This window comes from Pristiophorus japonicus, chromosome 3 (assembly GCF_044704955.1).
Source record: "Pristiophorus japonicus isolate sPriJap1 chromosome 3, sPriJap1.hap1, whole genome shotgun sequence".
Lineage (NCBI taxonomy): Eukaryota > Metazoa > Chordata > Chondrichthyes > Pristiophoridae > Pristiophorus > Pristiophorus japonicus.
The window spans coordinates 15,087,183-15,110,035 of NC_091979.1; the positions used below are offsets into that span (position 1 = coordinate 15,087,183).

General features: G+C 48.4%; 1 protein-coding gene across 1 annotated transcript in view; it reads left to right on the top strand.

Moving 5' to 3' along the window:
• Window positions 1-22,853, top strand: part of LOC139259661 (receptor-type tyrosine-protein phosphatase-like N) — a 364,010-nt gene that overhangs the window by 309,194 nt on the left and 31,963 nt on the right. Inside the window, exon 19 of the mRNA XM_070875205.1 lies at window positions 20,584-20,703. Coding sequence (XP_070731306.1) covers window positions 20,584-20,703 — 120 coding nt within the window. The remainder of the gene's footprint in view (window positions 1-20,583; window positions 20,704-22,853) is intronic.

Sequence of the window (22,853 nt, forward strand, 5' to 3'; positions counted from 1 at the left end):
GCCAGCAAATCCCTGACGAGACAATAAACCTCATCGCCACAACTGGAGAGCAATATCGCCTTACGCTTCTCTCTCATTGTGTTCGTGTCCTCCGTCAGATCGTTTGCTGTGAAGTAGTACTCGAGCCTTTCCATAAAGGCCTCCCAATCATTGCCCATGGTAAAATCCTTTAGCGAGCCCAGAGTAGCCATGGTTGTGTGGAGTTCGTCCGCTTCCTTGTCGCCAATGTAATGTATGTAGCACACAAATCACTGACTCCACACGGTCTGGTGTTAATCTAACTGCTGTGACCTTAGTCCTTTATTGAACAGCTCCAGAGTGCCCCACAGGTGTGGTGGGCAGCCTTTTATACTGCCTCGTGCAGGTACTTTCAGGCCTCCCCCCACAGCGCCCTCTGTGGTGCACCATTGTACTTATCATACATTTAATGTACCAGAGCAATTCACAACAAACTGGGCCTTTATACATTGGAGTTTAGAAGGATGAGAGGGGATCTCATAGAAATATACAAGATTCTGACGGGACGGGACAGGTTAGATGTGAGTAGATTGTTCCTGATGTTGGGGAAGTCCAGAACCAGGGGGGGACAGTCTTAGGATAAGGGGTAGGCCATTTAGGACTGAGTTGAGGAGAAACTTCTTCACTCTGAGTTGTTAACCTGTGGAATTCCCTGCCGCAGAGAGTTGTTGATGCCAGTTCATTGGATATATTCAAGCGGGAGTTAGATACGGCCCTCACGGCTAAAGGGATCAAGGGATATGGAGAGAAAGCAGGAAAGGGGTAATGAGGTAATGATCAGCCTTGATCTTATTCAATGATGGTGCAGGCTCGAGGGGCCGAATGGCTTACTCCTCCACCTATTTTCTATGTTTGCCGCATGACCCTTTTATTGAATTTAACATAGAGAAACATAGAAACATAGAAAATAGGTGCAGGAGTAGGCCATTCGGCCCTTCTAGCCTGCACCGCCATTCAATGAGTTCATGGCTGAACATTCAACTTCAGTACCCCATTCCTGCTTTCTCGCCATACCCCTTGATCCCCCTAGCAGTAAGGACCTCATCTAACTCCTTTTTGAATATATTTAGTGAATTGGCCTCAACAACTTTCTGTGGTAGAGAATTCCACAGGTTCACCACTCTCTGGGTGAAGAAGTTCCTCCGCATCTCGGTCCTAAATGGCTTACCCCTTATCCTTAGACTGTGACCCCTGGTTCTGGACTTCCCCAACATTGGGAACATTCTTCCTGCATCTAACCTGTCTAACCCCGTCAGAATTTTATATGTTTCTATGAGGTCCCCTCTCATTCTTCTGAACTCCAGTGAATACAAGCCCAGTTGATCCAGTCTTTCTTGATAGGTCAGTCCCGCCATCCCGGGAATCAGTCTGGTGAACCTTCGCTGCACTCCCTCAATAGCAAGAATGTCCTTCCTCAGGTTAGGAGACCAAAACTGTATACAATACTCCAGGTGTGGCCTCACCAATGCCCTGTACAACTGTAGCAACACCTCCCTGCCCCTGTACTCAAATCCCCTTGCTATGAAGGCCAACATGCCATTTGCTTTCTTAACCGCCTGCTGCACCTGCATGCCAACCTTCAATGACTGATGTACCATGACACCCAGGTCTCTTTGCACCTCCCCTTTTCCTAATCTGTCACCATTCAGATAATAGTCTGTCTCTCTGTTTTTACCACCAAAGTGGATAACCTCACATTTATCCACATTATACTTCATCTGCCATGCATTTGCCCACTCACCTAACCTATCCAAGTCGCTCTGCAGCCTCACAGCATCCTCCTCGCAGCTCACACTGCCACCCAACTTAGTGTCATCCGCAAATTTGGAGATACTACATTTAATCCCCTCATCTAAATCATTAATGTACAGTGTAAACAGCTGGGGCCCCAGCACAGAACCTTGCGGTACCCCACTAGTCACTGCCTGCCATTCTGAAAAGTACCCATTTACTCCTACTCTTTGCTTCCTGTCTGACAACCAGTTCTCAATCCATGTCAGTACACTACCCCCAATCCCATGTGCTCTAACTTTGCACATCAATCTCTTGTGTGGGACCTTGTCGAACGCCTTCTGAAAGTCCAAATATACCACATCAACTGGTTCTCCCTTATCCACTCTACTGGAAACATCCTCAAAAAATTCCAGAAGATTTGTCAAGCATGATTTCCCTTTCACCTGAGTACATCAGTAGTTGCAGTACCACAGTGGTCCACTAGGTGGAACAATCATCATCATATGCAGTTCCTCGGAATCGAGAAAGACTTGTTTCCACTCTAAAAATGAGTCCTTAGGTGGCTGAACAGTCCAATACGAGAATCATAGTCCCTGTCACAGGAGGGACAGATAGTCGTTGAGAGAAGGGATGGGTGGAACAGGTTTGCCACACGCTCCTTCCGCTGCCTGCGCTTGATTTCTGCACGCTCTCGACGACGAGACTCGAGGTGCTCAGCGCCCTCCAGAATGCACTTCCTCTACTCAGGGCGGTCTTTGGCCAGGGACTCCCAGGTGTCAGTGGGGATGTTGCACTTTATCAGAGAGGCTTTGAGGGTGTCCTTGTAACGTTTCCTCTGCCCACCTTTGGCTCATTTGCTGTGAAGGGGTTTCAAATAGAGCTTTGGGAGTCTCGTGTCAGGCATGCGAACAATAAGAACATAAGAAATAGGAACAGGAGTAGGTCATACGGCCCCTCGAGCCTGCTCCGCCATTCAATAAGATCATGTCTGATCTGATCATGGACTCAGCTCCACTTCCCCGCCCACTCCCCATAACCCCTTATCCCCCTATCTTTTAAGAAACTGTCTATTTCTGTCTTAAATGTATTCAATGTCCCAGCTTCCACAGCTCTCTGAGGCAGCGAATTCCACAGATTTACAACTCTCAGAAGAAATTCCTCCTCATCTCTGTTTTAATTGGGCAACCCCTGATAGAAACATAGAAACATAGAAAATAGGTGCAGGAGTAGGCCATTCGTCCCTTCGAGCCATTCAATAAAATCATGGCTGATCATTCCCTCAGTACCCCGTTCGCTTCACATATTTATAGAAGCTTTTGCAGTCAGTTTCTATGTTCCCTGCAAGCTTCCTCTCGAACTCTATTTTCCCCCTCTTAATTAAACCCTTTTTCCTCCTCTGTTGAATTCTAAATTTCTCCCAGTCCTCCGGTTTGTTGCTTTTTCTAGCAAATTTATATGCCTCTTCCTTGGTTTTAACACTATCCTTAATTTCCCTTGTTAGCCACGGTTGAGCCACCTTCCCCGTTTTATTTTTACTCCAGACATGGATGTACAATTGCTGAAGTTCATCCATGTGATCTTTAAATGTTTGCCATTGCTTATCCACTGTCAACCCTTTAAGTATCCTCTGCCAGTCTATTCTAGCCAATTCACACCTCATACCGTCGAAGTTACCTTTCCTTAAGTTCAGGACCCTAGTTTCCTGATTAACTGTGTCACTCTCCATCTTAATGAAGAATTCTACCATATTATGGTCACTCTTCCCCAGGGGGCCTCGCACAACAAGATTGCTAATTAGTCCCTTCTCATTACACATCACCCAGTCTAGGATGGCCAGCTCTCTAGTTAGTTCCTCGACATATTGGTCTAGAAAACCATCCCTAATATACTCCAGGAAATCCTCCTCCACCGCATTGCTACCAGTTTGGTTAGCTCAATCAATATGTAGATTAAAGTCACCCATGATAACTGCTGTACCTTTATTGCACACATCCCTTATTTCTTGTTTGATGCTGTCCCCAACCTCACTACTACTGTTTGGTGGTCTGTACTCCCACTAGCATTTTCTGCCCTTTGGTATTCCGTAGCTCCACCCATACCGATTCCACGTCATCCAGGCTAATGTCCCTCCTTACTATTGCATTAATTTCCTCTTTAATCAGCAACGCCACCCCGCCTCCTTTTCCTTTCTGTCTATCCTTCCTAAATGCTGAATAACCCTGGATGTTGAGTTTCCAGCCTTGGTCACCCTGGAGCCATGTCTCTGTGATGCCAATTACATCATAACTGTTAACTGCTATCTGCGCAGTTAATTCATCCACCATATTCCGAATACTCCTCGCATTGAGGCACAGAGCCTTCAGGCTTGTCTTTTTAGCACACTTTGCCCCTTTAGAATTTTGGTGTATGGGAGTCGGGAGTTCGGAGAGGCAGCGGGACTTCGAGTGGGTGTGTCGAGGAGCGGCCTATAAAAGTCCGGGAAGTCGGGAGTTCGGAGAGGCAGTGGGACTTCCAGCGGGTGCGTCGAGGAGGCGGCGTATTAAAGTCCGGGAAGTCGGGAGTTCGGAGAGGCAGTGGGACTTCCAGCGGGTGCGTCGAGGAGGCGGCGTATTAAAGTCCGGGAAGTCGGGAGTTCGGAGAGGCAGCGGGACTTCCAGCAGGTGCGTCGAGGAGGCGGCGTATTAAAGTCCGGGAAGTCGGGAGTTCGGAGAGGCCTACCGGTGCGCTGCAGCAGGAAGGCAAAAAAGAAGTAGAAAGAAATCGAAAGGTGACGTCACAGCTAAGGGTGTAAGTGATTGGCTGGTGATTGGTAAGTAGTTTTTTTTTCTTTTTTAGTAAGTAACCTTTAGCATTGTTGTTGCCAAATTAAGTTAATCTAGGGGTTAAGTCATGGCAGGAGAGCTCGGACACGTGTTATGCTCCTCCTGTACGATGTGGGTCGTCAAGGACGCTTCCAGTGTCCTTGACGACTACGTGTGTGGGAAGTGTATCCACCTCCAGCCCTCATGCCCTAAGGTCATGCCCTCTAGTTCTAGTCTCCCCCATCAGTGGAAACATCCTCTCTGCATCCACCTTGTCAAGCCCCCTCATAATCTTATACGTTTCGATAAGTAACCTCTCATTCTTCTGAATTCGAATGACTAGGGGCCCAACTTACTCAACCTTTCCTCATAAGTCAACCGCCTCATCCCCGGAATCAACCGATTGAACCTTCTCTGAACTGCCTCCAAAGCAAGTATATCCTTTCGTAAATATGGAAACCAAAGCTGCACGCAGTATTCCAGGTGTGGCCTCACCAATACCTTGTATAGCTGTAGCAAGACTTCCCTGCTTTAATACTCCATCCCCTTTGCAATAAAGGCCAAGATACCATTGGCCTTGCTGTACCTGCATACCATCCTTTTGTATTTCATGCACAAGTACCTCCAGGTCACGCTGTACTGCAGTACTTTGCAATCTTTCTCCATTAAAATAATAACTTGCTGTTTGATCTTTTTCTGCCAAAGTGCATGACCTCACACTTTCCGACATTATACTCCATCTGCCAAATTTTTGCCCACTCACTTAGCCTGTCTATGTCCTTTTGCAGATTTTTTGTGTCCTCCTCAGACATTGCTTTTCCTCCCATCTTTGTATCGTCAGCAAACTTAGCTACGTTACACTCGGTCCCTTCTTCCAAGTCGTTAATGTAGATTGTAAATAGTTGGGGTCCCAGCACTGATCCCTGCGGCACCCCACTAGTTATTAGTTGCCAACCAGAGAATGTACCATTTATCCTGACTCTCTGTTCTCTGTTAGTTAGCCAATCCTCGATCCATGCTAATATATTACCCCCAACCCCGTGAACTTTTATCTTGTGCAGTAACCTTTTATGTGGCACCTTGTCGAATACCTTCTGGACATCCAAATACACCACATCCACTGGTTCCCCTTTATCCACCCTGTTCATTACATCCTCAAAGAACTCCAGCAAATTTGTCAAACATGACTTCCCCTTCATAAATCCATGCTGACTCTGCCTGACCGAATTTTGCTTTTCCAAATGTCCTGCTACTGCTTCTTTAATAATGGACTCCAACATTTTCCCAACCACAGATATTAGGCTAACTGGTCTATAGTTTCCTGCTTTTTGTCTGCCTCCTTTTTTAAATAGAAGCATTACATTTGCAGTTTTCCAATCTACTGGGACCTCCCCAGAATCCAGGGAATTTTGGTAAATTACAACCAATGCATCCACAATCCCTGCCGCTACTTCTCTTAAGACCCGAGGATGCAAGCCATCAGGTCCAGGGGAGTTATCTGCCTTTAGTCCCATTGGGCTCAAGTTTCGGCCTGAGTTGCTCCTAATTTTTTGGAGCAACTAGTTTAGAATGAGGCATCTTAGAAATTACAATTCTCGGCATTTAGTTTGCTCCAGTGAGTTAGAATAGTTTCATTTTAGAACAGATTTTTTTTTTCAAAAAGGGGCATGTTCAGCCATTGGCGCCTGTTTTGCAAGTTTAAGCAGCGAAAACTTACTCCAAACTAAATTAGAATGGAGTAAATGTAGAGGTCAGAAAAACCTTGCTTACACTTATAAATCAGGCGTAGGGAACGAGAGATGGGGGAAGGGGGGTTTACAAACATTAAACACTTCACTTTTACAAATAAAGAGCCATCATCAATAAAAAATGATAAATAAATCAATAAATCAACCAATAAATCAATCAAAAAAAATTTAAAAATTAAAAATCACTGAATAAATAAAAAATTATTTCTACTCAACTACTGCAGCACCGGGGAGAAGAGACGTGGGAGTGGGATAAGAGAGGGGGGAGGGAAAAGAGTGCGGAGGGGGCGAGAAGAGGGGGGGGGGGGAGAGGAAGATGAACGGGGAGAGGAAGATGAACGGGGGGGGGGGGGAAGAGGAAGATGAACGGGGGGGGGGAGGAAGATGGACGGGGGGGGGGGAAGAGGAAGATGAACGGGGGGGGGGAGGAGAGGAAGATGGACGGGGGGGGGGGAGGAGAGGAAGATGGACGGGGGGGGGGAGAGGAAGATGAACGGGGGGGGGGGGGAGGAAGATGGACGGGGGGGGGGAGAGGAAGATGGACGGGGGGGGGGAGAGGAAGATGGACGGGGGGGGGAGAGGAAGATGGACGGGGGGGGGGGGAGAGGAAGATGGACGGGGGGGGGAGAGGAAGATGGACAGGGGGGGGGGGAGAGGAAGATGGACGGGGGGGGGAGAGAGGAAGATGGACGGGGGGGGGGGAGAGGAAGATGGACGGGGGGGGGAGAGAGGAAGATGGACGGGGGGGGGGGAGAGGAAGATGGACCGGGGGGGGGAGAGAGGAAGATGAACGGGGGGGGGGGGGAGAGGAAGATGGACGGGGGGGGAGGAGAGGAAGATGAACGGGGGGGGGGGGGGAGAGGAAGATGGACGGGGGGGGAGGAGAGGAAGATGAACGGGGGGGGGGGGAAGAGGAAGATGGACGGGGGGGGAGGAGAGGAAGATGAACGGGGGGGGGGGGGGGAAGATGGACGTGGGGGGGGGGGAGAGGAAGATGGACGGGGGGGGGGGAGAGGAAGATGGACGGGGGGGGGGGGAGAGGAAGATGGACGTGGGGGGGGGAGAGGAAGATGGACGGGGGGGGGGAGAGGAAGATGGACGGGGGGGGGGGGGAGAGGAAGATGGACGGGGGGAGGGGGGAGAGGAAGATGGACGTGGGGGGGGGGGGGGGAGAGGAAGATGAACGGGGGGGGGTGAGAGGAAGATGAACGGGGGGGGGAGAGGAAGATGGACGGGGGGGGGGAGGGAGTGGAAGATGGACGGGGGGGGGGGGAGAGGAAGATGGACGGGGGGGGGAGGAGAGGAAGATGGACGGGGGGGAGCTGAATGGGCCCGGCCGAGGACTTTGGATGGGGCCCGCACGCAGCCGATGCCGGGTCGCCGATGCCGATTCTTCGGGCGGGGCCTGCCCCCAGCGAGAGCCCGGGCGGCCCCCGCCGACGAGGTAAGATGCGTCAGGCCACTCGATCCGGGATAGGGGCGATGTCCCTTCGGCCTGGGCTAGGGTCATCGCCCGGGAGACAGGACGCGCTGGGAGGGCCGGGAGCTCCTGCGCACGCGCTCAGCTGCCGGCACTGTTTTTAGCCCAGGGCTGTAGCTCCGCCCCCAGCAGCTCCTGCTGTGCCGCGCCAAGCTGGAAATGGGCCGACAGATATTGGAGAATCGCCAGGTCAGCATTCGGCGCAATTTTTGTTTTACAACTTAGGCGGGCCTCTTCGATGTGCGCCGTTCTAGCGGGAGTCCGAAACTTGAGCTCATTATCTTACTCAGCACCACCTCCTTAGTGATTCCTCCCCCCCCTATAGCCCCTTGACTATCTACTGTTGGAATATTATTAGTGTCCTCTACCGTAAAGACTGATACAAAATATTTGTTCAGAATTTCTGCCGTCTCCATGTTCCCCATTACTAATTCCCCGGTCTCGTCCTCTCGGGGACCAACATTTACTTTAGCCACTCTTTTCCTTTTTATATGCCTATAGAAACTCTAGCTATCTGTTTTTATATTTTGTGGTAGTTTACTTTCATAGTCTATCTTCCCTTTCTTAATCAGTTTTTTAGTCGTTCTTTGCTGGCTTTTAAAAGCTTCCCAATCTTCTGTCCTCCCACTAGTTTGGGCCACTTTGTATGCCCTTGTTTTTAATTGGATACCATCCTTTATTTCTTTAGTTAACCACGGATAGCTATCTTTTCTCTTACATCCTTTCCTCCTCACTGGAATATATTTTTCTTGAGAGTTGTGAAATATCTCCTTAAATGTACACCACTGTTCATCAACTGTCCTACACTTTAGTCTATTTTCCCAGTCCACTTTACCCAACTCTGCCCTCATACCTTCATAGTCTCCTTTATTTAAGCTTAGTACGCTGGTTAGAGATCCAACTTTCTCACCCTCCATCTGAATTTGAAATTCAATCATGCTATGATCACTCATTTCAAGGGATCCTTTACACAGAGATTGTTTATTAATCCTGTCTCATTACACAGGACCAGATCTAAGATAGCCTGTCCCCTGGTTGGTTCCGTTACATACTGCTCAAGGAACCTGTCCCTTATGCACTCTATGAACTCTTCCTCAAGGCTACCCTGACCAATTTGATTTGTCCAATAAATATAAAGGTTAAAATCACCCATGATTATTGCTGTTCCCTTTTTAAAAGCCCCCACTATTTCTTGGTTTATGCTCCGCCCAACAGAGTTGCTACTGTTAGAGGGCCTATCAACTACACCCACCAGTGACTTTTTCCCCTTATTGTTCCTTATCTCCACCCAAACTGTTTCAACACCCTTATCATTTGAGCCAATATCGTTTCTTGCAGTGATTCCATCCTTTATCAATAGAGCTACCCCACCTCCTTTTTCTTTCTGTCTATCCTTCCGGATTGTCAAGTACCCCTGAATATTTAATTCCCAGTCCTGGTCACCTTGCAACCACGTCTCTGTAATGGCTGTCAGATCATACCTATTTGTCTCAATTTGTGCCGTCAACTCACCTATTTTGTTACAAATGCAACGTGCATTTAGACAAAGTGCTTCAATGCTGGGGATGTTGGCCTGGTCGAGGACGCTAATGTTGGTGCATCTGTCCTCACGGGATTTGCAGGGTCTTGCGGAGACAACATCGGTGGTATTTCTCCAGTGACTTAAGGTGTCTACTAGAAACAAAGAAACATAGAAACATAGAAAATAGGAGCAGTAGTAGGCCATTCGGCCCTTCGAATCTGCACCGCCATTCAATATGATCATGGCTGATCCTCTATCTCAACACCACATGGTCCATGTCTCTGAGCCATACAGGAGGGCGATAAAGGGAATAAGAGGTTATGGAGAGCGGGCAGGGAAGTGGAGCTGAGTCCATGATCGGATCAGCCATGATCTAATTGAATGGAGGAGCAGGCTCGAGGGTCCATAGGGCCTACTCCTGCTCATATTTGTTGTATTCTTATTAATCAGCCTCCTTTCTCCTCTGGTTCACAGACCTGGACTAACACTCCAGGGACACGGGTTCAAATCGCACCACGGCAGCTGGGGAATTTAAATTCAGTCAACCAAATAAATCTGGAATAAAAAGCTAGTAATGGTGACCATGAAACTACCGGATAATCATTAAAAAAACCCCATCAAATTCACTAATATCCTTGAGGGAAGGAAATCTGCCGTCTTTACCCGGTCTGGCCTAGATGTGACTCCAGACCCACAGCAATGTGGTTGACTGAACTGCCTTCTGAATTGGCAGTTCACCACCACCTTGTCAAGGGCAATTAGGGATGGGCAATAAATGCTGGACCATGCCAACATCGAGAATGAATATTAAAAAAAATGTTTGGAGTAAGCACGAGGCTGTGTGGCAGAGTATATGGAGTAGATTTTGTTGAGACACAGTAAAAGGTGACCGGTCTTTCACTGTACACAGAGAGTGACTATTTTGGTTTCGAGCCCTCTGAGATACAGTTGAAAACCATGGTCCTTTATATTTTGACGACATCAGAGAAGAATGTCATAGATAATCTGAGATGAGGAGGAATTTCTTCTCTCAGAGGGTTGTAAATCTGTGGAAATCTCTGCCCCAGAGAGCTGTGGAGGCTGGGTCATTGAATATGTTTAAGGCGGAGACAGACAGAAATTTGAGCGATAAGGGAGTAAAGCGTTATGGGGAGCGGGCAGGGAAGTGGAGCTGAGTCCATGATCAGATCAGATCTTTGGTTCTGTCTTCACTAAGGAAGACACGAATAACCTCCCGAAAATACTAGGTGACCGAGGGTCTAGCGAGAAGGAGGAACTGAGGGAAATCCTTATTAGTCAGGAAATGGTGTTAGGGAAATTGATGGGATTGAAGGCCGATAAATCCCCAGGGCCTGATAGTCTGCATCCCAGAGTACTTAAGGAAGTGGCCCTAGAAATAGTGGTACATTGGTGGTCATTTTCCAACATTCTATAGACTCTGGATCAGTTCCTATGGATTGGAGGGCAGCTAATATAACCCCACTTTTTAAAAAAGGAGGGAGAGAGAAAACAGGGAATTATAGACCGGTTAGCCTGACTGGTTAGTGGGGAAAATGCTGGAATCAATTATTAAAGATGTAATAGCAGCGCATTTGGAAAGCAGTGACAGGATCGGTCCAAGTCAGCATGTCAGGAAATCATGCTTGACAAATCATCTAGAGGATGTAACAAGTAAAGTGGATGAGGGAGAACTAGTGGATCTGGTGTATTTGGACTTTCAAAAGACTTTTCACAAGGTCCCACACGAGAGATTAGTGTGCAAAATTAAGTCATATGGTATTGGGGGTAATGTATTGACATAGATAGAGAACTGGTTGGCAGAAAGGAAGCAAAGAGTAGGAATAAACGGGTCCTTTTCAGAATGGCAGGCAGTGACTAGTGGGGTACCGCATTTACAATATATATTAATGATTTAAGGAATTGAATGTAATATCTCCAAGTTTGCAGATGACACTAAGTTGGGTGACAGTGTGAGCTGTGAGGAGGATGCTAAGAGGCTGCAGGGGGACTTGGACAGGTTAGGTGAGTGGGCAAATGCATGGCAGATACAGTATAATGTGGATAAATGTGAGGTTATCCACTTTGGTGGCAAAAACAGGAAGGCAGATTATTACCTGAATGGTGACGAGACCTGGCTGTCATGGTACATCTGTCATTGAAAGTAGGCATACAGGTACAGCAGGCAATAAAGAAAGCAAATGGCATGTTGGCCTTCATAGCGAGAGGATTTGAGTATAGGAGCAGGGAGGTCTTACTGCAGTTATACAGGGCCCTGGTGAGGCCACACCTTGAGTATTGTATGCAGTTTTGGTCTCCTACTCTGAGGAAGGACATTCTTGCTATTGAGGGAGTGCAGCGAAGGTTCACCAGACTGATTCCTGGAGTGGCAGGACTGACATATGAAGAAAGACTGGATCGACTAGGCTTATATTCACTGGAATTTAGAAGAATGAGAGGGGATCTCATAGAAGCATATAAAATTCTGACGGGATTGGACAGGTTAGATGCAGGAAGAATGTTCCCGATGTTGGGGATGTCCAGAACCAGGGGTCACAGTCTAAGGATAAGGGGTAAGCCATCAAGGACCGAGATGAGGAGAAACTTCTTCACTCAGAGAATTGTGAACCTATGGAATTCTCTACCACAAACAGTTATTGAGGCCAATTCGTTAGATATATTCAAAAGTGAGTTAGATGTGGCCCTTACGGCTACAGGGATCAGAGGCTATGGAGAGAAAGCAGGAATGGGGTACTGAAGTTGCATGATCAGCCATGATCATATTGAATGGTGGAGCAGGCTCAAGGGCCCAAAAGGCCTCCTTCTGCTCCTATTTTTTATGTTCTTATAAGAATGTTTGACGTACCTATTCCTTTGAAAAGAGACTATTCATGTAAACAGTTTGCAGTTAACATAAGAACATAAGAAATAGGAACAGGAGTAGGCCACTCAGCCCCTCGAGCCTGCTCCGCCATTTAATAAGATTATGACTGATCTGATCATGGAATCAGCTCCACTTCCCTGCCCGCTCCCCATTACCCCATATTCCCTTATCGCTTAAGAAACTGTCTATTTCTGTCTTAAATTTATTCAATGTCCCAGCCTCCACAGCTCTCTGAGGCAGTGAATTCCACAGATTTTCAACCCTCTGAGAGAAGAAATTTCTCCTCGTCTCTGTTTTAAATGGGCAGCCCCTTATTCTAAGATCATAGAAACATAGAAACTAGGTGCAGGAGTAGGCCATTCAGCCCTTCACTGCCATTCAATAAGATCATGGATGATCACTCCCTCAGTACCCCTTTCCTGCTTTCTCTCCATACCCCTTGATCCCTTTAGCTGTAAGGGCCGTATCTAATTCCCTCTTGAATATATCCAATGAACTGGCATCAACAACTCTCTGCGGTAGGGAATTCCACAGGTTAACAACTCTCTGAGTGAAGAAGTTTCTCCTCATCTCAGTCCTAAATGGCTTGCCCCTTATCCTAAGACTGTGTCGCCTGGTTCTGGAATTCCCCAACATCGGGAACATTCTTCCCGCATCTAATCTGTCCAGTCCCGTCAGAATCTTATGCGTATCTATGAGATCCCCTCTCATCCTTCTAAGCTCCAGTGGATAAAGGCCCAGTTGATCCAGTCTCTCCTCATATGTCAGTCCAGCCATCCCTGGAATCAGTCTGGTGAACCTTCGCTGCACTCCCTCAATAGCAAGAACGTCCTTCCTCAGATTACAAGACCAAAACTGAACACAATATTCCAGGTGAGGCCTCACTAAGGCCCTGTACAACTGCAGTAAGAGCTCCCTGCTCCTATACTTGAACCCCCTAGCTATGAAGGCCAACATACCATTTGCCTTCTTCACCGCCTGCTGTACCTGCATGCCAACTTTCAATGACTGATGTACCATGACACACAGGTCTCGTTGCACCTCCCCTTTTCCAAATTTGCCACCATTCAGATAATATTCTGCCTTCGTGTTTTTGCCCCCAAAATGGATAACCTCACATTTATCCACATTATACTGCATCTGCCATGCATTTGCCCACTCACCTAACCTGTCCAAATCACCCTGCAGTCTCTTAGCATCCTCCTCACAGCTCACACCGCCACCCAGTTTAGTGTCATCTGCAAACTTGGAGATATTACACTCAATTCCTTCATCGAAATCGTTAATGTATATTGTAAAGAGCTGGGGTCCCAGCACTGAGCCCTGCGGCACTACACTAGTCACTGCCTGCCATTCTGAAAAGGACCCATTTATCCCAACTCTCTGCTTCCTGTCTGCCAACCAGTTCTCCATCCACGTCAGTACATTATCCCCAATACCATGCGCTTTGATTTTGCACACCAATCTCTTGTGCGGGACCTTGTCAAAAGCCTTTTGAATGTCCAAATACACCACATCCACTGGTTTTCCCTTGTACTCTGCCAGTTACATCCTCAAAAAAATCCAGAAGATTGGTCAAGCATGATTTCCCTTTCATAATTCCATGCTGAGTTGAACCGATCCTGTCTCTGCTTTCCAAATGTGCTGCTATTTCATCCTTAATGATTGATTCCAACATTTTCCCCACTACTGATGTCAGGCTAACCGGACTATAATTACCCGTTTTCTCTCTCTCTCCTTTTTTAAAAAGTGGTGTTACATTAGCTACACTCCAGTCCATAGGAACTGATCCAGAGTCGATAGACAGTTGGAAAATGATCACCAATGCATCCACTATTTCTAGGGCCACTTCCTTAAGTACTCTGGGATGCAGACTATCAGGCCCCGAGGATTTATCGGCCTTTAATCCCATCAATTTCCCTAACACAATTTCCCGCCTAATATGGATATCCTTCAGTTCCTCCTTCTCACGAGACCCACTGTCCCCTAGTACATTCGGAAGGTTATTTGTGTCTTCCTTCGTGAAGACAGAACCGAAGTATTGGTTCAATTGGTCTGCCATTTCTTTGTTCCCCATTATAAATTCACCTGAATCCGACTGCAAGGGACCTACGATTGTCTTCACTAATCTTTTTTTCTTCACATATCTATAGAAGCTTTTGCAGTCAGTTTTTATGTTCCCTGCAAGCTTCCTCTCGAACTCTACTTTCCCCCTCTTAATTAAACCCTTTGTCCTCCTCTGTTGAATTCTAAATTTCTCCCAGTCCTCCGGTTTGTTGCTTTTTCTGGCCAATTTATATGTCTCTTCCTTGATTTTAACATTATCCTTAATTTCCCTTGTTAGCCACGGTTGAGCCACCTTCCCCGTATTATTTTTACTCCAGACTGGGATGAACAATTGCTGAAGTTCATCCATGTGATCTTTATATGTTTGCCATTGCTTATCCACCGCCAACCCTTTAAGTATCCTTTGCAAGTCTATTCCAGCCAATTCACGCCTCATACCGTCAAAGTTACCTTTCCTTAAGTTCAGGACCCTAGTTTCCGAATTAACTGTGCCACTCTCCATCTTAATAAAGAATTCTACCATATTATGGTCACTCTTCCCCAAGGGGCCTCACACAACAAGATTGCTAATTAGTCCCTTCTCATCACCCAGTCTAGAATGGCCAGCTCTCTAGTTGGTTCCTCGACACATTGGTCTAGAAAACCATCCCTAATACACTCCAGGAAATCCTCCTCCACCACATTGCTACCAGTTTGGTTAGCCCAATCAATATGTAGATTAAAGTCGCCCATGATAACTGCTGTACCTTTATTGCACACATCCCTTATTTCTTGTTTAATGCTGTCCCCAACCTCACTACTCCTGTTTGGTGGTCTGTACACAACTCCCACTAGCGTTTTCAGTCCTTTGGTATTCCGCAGCTCCACCCATACCGATTCCACATCATTCAGGCTAATGTCCCTCCTTACTATTGCAGTAATCTCCTCTTTAACCAGCAACGCCACCCCGCCTTCTTTTCCTGTCTGCCTATCCTTCCTAAATGTTGAATACCCCTGGATTTGAGTTCCCAGCCTTGGCCACCCTGGAGCCATGTCTCCGTGATGCCAATTACATCATATCCATTAACTGCCGTCTGCGCAGTTAATTCGTCCACCTTACTCCGAATACTCCTCGCATTGAGGCACAGAGCCTTCAGGCTTGTCTTTTTAACACACTTTGCCCCTTTAGAATTTTGCTGTAATGTGGCCCATTTTGTTTTTTGACTTGGGATTCTTTGCCCTCCACTTTTACTATTCTCCTTTCTATCTTTTGCTTCTGCCTCCATTTTATTTCCCTCTGTCTCCCTGCACAGGTTCCCATCCCTCTGTCATGTTAGTTTAACTCCTCCCCAACAGCACTAGCAAACACTCCCCTAAGGACATTGGTCATGCCCTCTAGTTCTAGTCTCCCCCTTCAGTGGAAACATCCTCTCTGCATCCACCTTGTCAAGCCCTCTCATAATCTTATACATTTCGATAAGATCACCTCTCATTCTTCTGAATTCCAATGAGTAGAGGCCCAACCTACTCAACCTTATCTCATAAGTCAACCCCCTCATCCCCGGAATCAACCGAGTGAACCTTTTCTGAACTGCCTCCAAAGCAAGTTTATCCTTTCGTAAATATGGAAAGCAAAACTGCACGCAGTACTCCAGGTGTGGCCTCACCAATATCCTGTATAACTGTAGCAAGACGTCCCTGCTTTTATACTCCATCCCCTTTGCAATAAAGGCCAAGATTCCATTTGCCTTCCTGATCACTTGCTGTACCTGCATACTAACCTTTTGTGTTTCATGCACAAGTACCCCCAGGTCCCGCTGTACTGCAGCACTTTGCAATCTTTCTCCATTTAAATAATAACTTGCTCTTTGATTTTTTTCTGCCAAAGTGCCTCACACTTTCCGACATTATTCTCCATCTGCCAAATTTTTGCCCACTCACTTAGTTGGTCATGTCAGAACCACTCCCCCTACACGGGACTTCCTGCCGTATCAATTCCTCGCACCTTTGAAGTAAAAGCTTCAGCAACTGCTATCTGTAGCTAATGCATTCGTTACCCGTGTTTGTTACCTTAAAACTAAAGTTACATTTGATTACCTTATAACTAAGCAGTAACCACTCATGGGTAACACATGTCCCCTTACACAAGCACTCCTCGGGGCCCAAATTGCCCCTTTCTATAAAGTCTCTGGCCGCCCGAAAGTGGCGAGCACGGGTCGGTGCGGAGGGGTCGCCATTTTGAAAATTGCCCTTCCTCGGGTTTATAAGATCATAAGAAATAGGAGCAGGAGTAGACCATACGGCCCCTCGAGCCTTCTCCGCCATTTAATACAATCATGGCTGATCTGATCATGGACTCAAGTCCACTTCCCTGCCTGCTCCCCATAACCCCTTACCCCTTTATCGTTTAAGAAACTGTTTATCTCTGTCTTAAATTTATTCAATGTTCCAGCTTCCACAGCTCTCTGAGGCAGTGAATTCCACAGATTTACAACCCTCTCAGGTTTAAATGGGTGGCCCCTTATTCTAAGGTCATGCCCTCTAGTTCAAGTCTCCCCCATCAGTGGAAACATCCTCTCTGCATCCACCTTGTCGAGCCCCCTCATAATCTTATGCGTTTCGATAAGATCACCTCTCATTCTTCTAATATCCAATGAGTAGAGGCCCAACCTACTCAACCTTTCCTCTTAGGTCAACCCTAAGTTTGGAGCGGTGTTCCCGCCAAGGTGTGCACGCACTGATCCCTTACCGACTATCGAGGACCCCCTTCCCGAAATTGCCCCTCGGGTGAAATCACCCCCTTTCCCGGAATTGCCCCATGACCCTGCCGCCAGTTGGTGCACCCCCCCACCCCACCCGACAATTGGTGCACCCCCGCCCCCCCCCCCCGACAATTGGTGCACCCCCGCCCCCCCCCCCCGACAGTCGGCGCACTCTCTGGGGCTTGGGTGCCGGGTTGCTGGCCCGGCCGAAACACTCCCTGGGTGGCCCAGTGTTTGCCACTCAAGTGGCTGCAGTGCTCGCAGCGGCCCTCCCCTTTAACCGAAGGGGTGGGGACATTGCGACGTGTCAGCGCGATGACGTCATCAGCGCGGCGCTGATGCCTTGCAGCGACGGTCACTCTGCCCCGCCCCCACTTCTGCCCCGCCCCCACTTCTGCCCCGCTAGTGACAGTCACTCTGCCCCCGCCCCCACTTCTGCCCCGCTAGTGACAGTCACTCTGCCCCGCCCCCACTTCTGCCCCGCTAGTGACAGTCACTCTGCCCCCGCCCCCACTTCTGCCCCGCTAGTGACAGTCACTCTGCCCCCGCCCCCACTTCTGCCCCGCTAGTGACAGTCACTCTGCCCCCGCCCCCACTTCTGCCCCACTAGTGACAGTCACTCTGCCCCCGCCCCCACTTCTGCCCCGCTAGTGACAGTCACTCTGCCCCCGCCCCCACTTCTGCCCCACTAGTGACAGTCACTCTGCCCCGCCCCACTTCTGCCCCACTAGTGACAGTCACTCTGCCCCGCCCCACTTCTGCCCCACTAGTGACAGTCACTCTGCCCCCGCCCCCACTTCTGCCCCACTAGTGACAGTCACTCTGCCCCGCCCCCACTTCTGCCCCGCTAGTGACAGTCACTCTGCCCCCGCCCCCACTTCTGCCCCACTAGTGACAGTCACTCTGCCCCCGCCCCCACTTCTGCCCCACTAGTGACAGTCACTTTGCCCCGCCCCCACTTCTGCCCCGCTAGTGACAGTCACTTTGCCCCGCCCCCACTTCTGCCCCACTAGTGACAGTCACTCTGCCCCCGCCCCCACTTCTGCCCCACTAGTGACAGTCACTCTGCCCCCGCCCCCACTTCTGCCCCACTAGTGACAGTCACTCTGCCCCGCCCCACTTCTGCCCCACTAGTGACAGTCACTCTGCCCCCGCCCCCACTTCTGCCCCACTAGTGACAGTCACTCTGCCCCTGCCCCCAGTTCTGCCCCACTAGTGACAGTCACTTTGCCCCGCCCCCACTTCTGCCCCACTAGTGACAGTCACTCTGCCCCTGCCCCCAGTTCTGCCCCACTAGTGACAGTCACTCTGACCCGCCCCCACTTCTGCCCCGCTAGTGACAGTCACTCTGCCCCTGCCCCCAGTTCCGCCGCCATGTTGAGGCCACGGTCCAAAAATAACCCCAACGTGCTGAATCTCTACGGAACGGCTGGCCCTTGACTCATTTCGGATAGTGGGGCAATTTCAGCCCCTACATCCCAGAGAACAAGCAATGCAATCTTTTTCCCACACATCAAAGTCCTGTTTATATCGGAAAGCCTGTTAATCCAAGATACAAAGAAGTTCGACTGTTGGCCCTTCACTCCCCAAGATGACCAACACACTTCTCTCCAGCCCTTAGCCAGGCAGGAGATGGAAAGGCCAAGAAAACTGAGGTGAGAAAAGGTTTTTCGCTTTAAAAAAAATATAGTAAGCGTAGCAAAAGGAGAACTGCTTTGCTTTAGTTCCCAGCTTCACAATGCGGGAAGAACCAGAGAGGGGGGGAAATGAGAAGAATTATTTTTTTACGCAGCGAGTTGTTCTGATCTACACCACCTTTCGTAGCTTTAGGACATCCCAAAATGCTTTGCAGCCAATGAAGTGGAGTCACTGTTGTAATGTGGGAAACGCGGCAGGCAATTTGCGCACAGCAAGCTCCCACAAACAGCCAAGTGATAACGACCAGATTATCTGTTTTCGGTGTTGGTTGAAAGATAAATATTGTCCCAGGACACCAGGGATAATTCCCCCTGCTGTTCTTTGAAATTGTGGCCATGGGATCTTTTACGTCCACCTGAGAGGGCAGCTGGGGACCTCGGTTTTACGTCTCATGTGAAAGTCATCAACATCATAGGCAGTCCCTCGAATCGAGGATGACTTGCTTCCACGTCATAAAGTTCACAGGTGTTTCAATGATGGACCTAAAATTCCAGGTCCCGACCTAAATCTTGAAGGGTGTGAAAGACGGCACCTCTGACAGTGCAGCACTCCCTCAGCACTGGCACTGGGAGTGCCGGCCTGGATTATGGGCTCAAGTCCCTGGAGTGGGAGTTGAACGCATGACTCTCTGACTCAGGAGCAAGACTGCTGCCCACTGAGCCATGGTTGGCACCTGGGTATTCATAAGAACATAAGAAATAGGCCCCTCGAGCCTGCTCCGCCATTTAATATGATCATGGCTGATGCGATCATGGACTCAGGTCCACTTCCCTGCCCGCTCCCCATAACCCCTTATCGGTTAAGGAACTGTCTATCTCGGTCTTAAATGTTTTCAATGTCCCTGCTTCCAGAGCTCTCTGAGGCAGTGAATTCCACAGATTTACAACCTTCTGAGAGAAGAAATTCCTCCTCATCTCAGTTTTGAATGGGCATCAGTCATACACAAGTACCCCCAGGTCCCGCTGTAGTGCAACACTTTGCAATTTTGCAGCACTTTGCAATATTACTCCCATTCTGCTTGCTGGCCCACAAAAATTAATTGATTACGTGTTACGCTTCTCAACCAGGCTGCTGTGTGTGGCTATACGATAATTAGTTCTGCAGTGATATCATCTTCATCATAGGCAGCCCCACTCTAAAAATGAGTCCTTAGGTGGCTGTACAGTCCAATACAGGAATTACAGACCCCGTCACAGGTGGGACAGACAGTGGTTGAGGGAAAGGGTGGGTGGGACTGGTTTGCCGCACGCTCCTTCCGCTGCCTGTGCTTGGTTTCTGCACGCTCTCGGCGATGAGACTCGAGGTGCTCAGCGCCCTCCCGGATGCACTTCCTCCACTTAGGGCGGTCTTTGGCCAGGGAGTCCCAGGTGTCGGTGGGGATGTTGCACTTTATCAGGGAGGCTTTGAGGGTGTCCCTGTAACGTTTCCTTTCCCCACCTTTTGGCTCATTTGCCGTGAAGGAGTTCCGAGTAGAGCGCCTGCTTTGGGAGTCTCGTGTCAGGCATGCGAACAATGTGGCCCCGCCCAGCGGAGCTGATCAAATGTGGTCAGTGCTTCGATGCTGGGGATGTTGGCCTGGTCAAGAACACTGACGTTGGTGCGTCTGTCCTCCCAGGAGATTGGTAGGATCTTGCGGCGACATCGTTGGTGGTATTTTTCCAGCGACTTGAGGTGACTACTGTACATGGTCCACGTCTCCGAGCCATACAGGAGGGCGGGTATTACTACAGCCCTGTAGACCATGAGCTTAGTGGCAGATTTGAGGGCATGATAATCAGTTATGCAGCGATAAGGTGCTCAATAAACGCTGGTCCGTCTCACTTTGGCTCTCTCCGCAGAGAGGATCCTGAGGACAATCCGATCTCTTTGACGTTGTACTGTGTCCTGTTACAGATGGTCTGGGAGAACGGCTGCACCGTGATTGTCATGCTTACACCGCTAGTGGAGGATGGCGTTAAGCACTGTGACCGCTACTGGCCCGATGAGGGCTCGTCTCTGTACCACATCTATGAGGTAGGTCGGGCGTTGTGTCGGGTGACGGGCACGGGGGCGCGAGGCACAGCGCCAACCCTTCGAATGGGGTTCAGATACTATTGGAAACAACCAGAGCAGAGTTAGAACATAAGAATTCGGAGCAAGAGTCGGCCGTTTGGACCCTTGAGCCTGCTCCGCCATTCAGTGAGATCATGGCTGATCTTCGACCTCAACTCCACTTTCCTGCACTATCCCCAAATCCCTTGATTCCCTTAATATCCAAAAATCTATCGATCTCTGTCTTGAATATACTCCACGAACCTCCACAGCCCTCTGGAGTAGAGAATTCCAAAGATTCACCACCCTCTGAGTGAAGAAGTTTCTCCTCATCTCAGTCCTAAATGGCCGACCTCTTATTCTGAGACTGTGACCCCTGGTTCTCGACTCCCCAGCCAGAGGAAACATCCTCCCTGCATCTACCCTGTCTAACCCTGTAAGAATGTTGAATGTTTCAATGAGATCATCTCTCATTCTTCTAAACTCTAGAGAATATAGGTCTAGTCTACTTAATCTCTCCTCATAGGACAATTCCCCCATCCCCGGAATCAGTCTGGTGAACCTTCGTTGCACTTCCTCAATGGCAAGTATATCCTTCCTTAGGTAAGGAGACCAAAATTGTACACAATACTCCAGGTGCGGTCTCACCAGGGCCCTATATAATTGCAGTAAGGCGTCTTTACTCTTATACTCAAATCCTCTTGTAATAAAGGCCAACATACCATTTGCTTTCTTAATTACTTGCTGTACCTGCATGTTAACTTTCAGTGATTTGTGTACAAGGACACCCAGGTCCCTCTGAACACCAACATTTCCCAATCTCTCACCATTTAAAAAATACTCTGCTTTCGAGTTTTCTGACCAAACTTCACATTTCTCCACTTTATATTCCATTTGCCATGTTCTTGCCCACTCACTGAGCCTCTGAGGTAGCAATGTCATTGTGCATGAAACACAAAAGTATAGTATGCAGGTACAGCAAGTGATCAGGAAGGCCAATGGATTCTTGGCCTTTATTGCAAAGGGGATGGAGTATAAAAGCAGGGAAGTCTTGCTACAGTTATACAGGGTATTGGTGAGGCCACACCTGGAGTACTGCGTGCAGTTTTGGTTTCCATATTTACGAAAGGATATACTTGCTTTGGAGACAATTCAGAGAAGGTTCACTCGGTTGATTCCGAAGATAAGGGGGTTGACATAGGAACGTAGAAAATAGGTGCAGGAGTAGGCCATTCAGCCCTTCGAGCCTGCACCACCATTCAATATGATCATGGCTGATCGTGCAACTTCAGTACCCCATTCCTGCTTTCTCTCCATACCCCTTGATCTCTTTAGCCGTAAGGGCCACATCTAACTCCCTTTTGAATATATCCAACAAATTAGACTCAACAACTCTCTGCGGTAGAGAATTCCACAGGTTCACAATTCTGTGAGTGAAAAAGTTTCTCATCTCGGTCCTAAATGGCTTACCGCTTATTGTTAGACTGTGACCCCTAGTTCTGGACTTCCCCAACATCAGGAACATTCTTTCTGCATCTCACCTGTCCAATCCCATCAGAATTTTATATGCTTCTATGAGATCCCCTCTCACTCTTCTAAATCCCAGTGAATATAAGCCTAGTCGATCCAGTCTTTCTTCATATGTCAGTCCTGCCATCCCGGGAATCAGTCTGGTGAACCTTCGCTGCACTCCCTCAATAGCAAGAACATCCTTCCTCAGACTAGGAAACCAAAACTCCACACAATATGAGGAAAGGTTGAGTAGGTTGGGCCTCTACTCATTGGAATTCAGAAGAATGAGAGGTGATCTTATCGAGACGTATAAGATTATGAGGGGGCCCGACAAGGTGAATGCAGAGAGGATGTTTCCACTGATGGGGGAGACTAGAACTAGGGGGCACAATCTTAGAATAAGGGGCCAGCTATTTAAAACTGAGATGAGGAGAAATTTCTTCTCTGAGGGTTGTAAATCTGTGGAATTCACTGCCTCAGAGAGCTGTGGAAGCTGGGATATTGAATAAATTTAATACTGAAATAGATGGTTTCTTAATTGATAAGAGAATAAGGGGTTATGGGGAGCGGGCAGGGAAGTGGAGCTGAGTCCATGATCAGGTCAGCCATGATCTTATTGA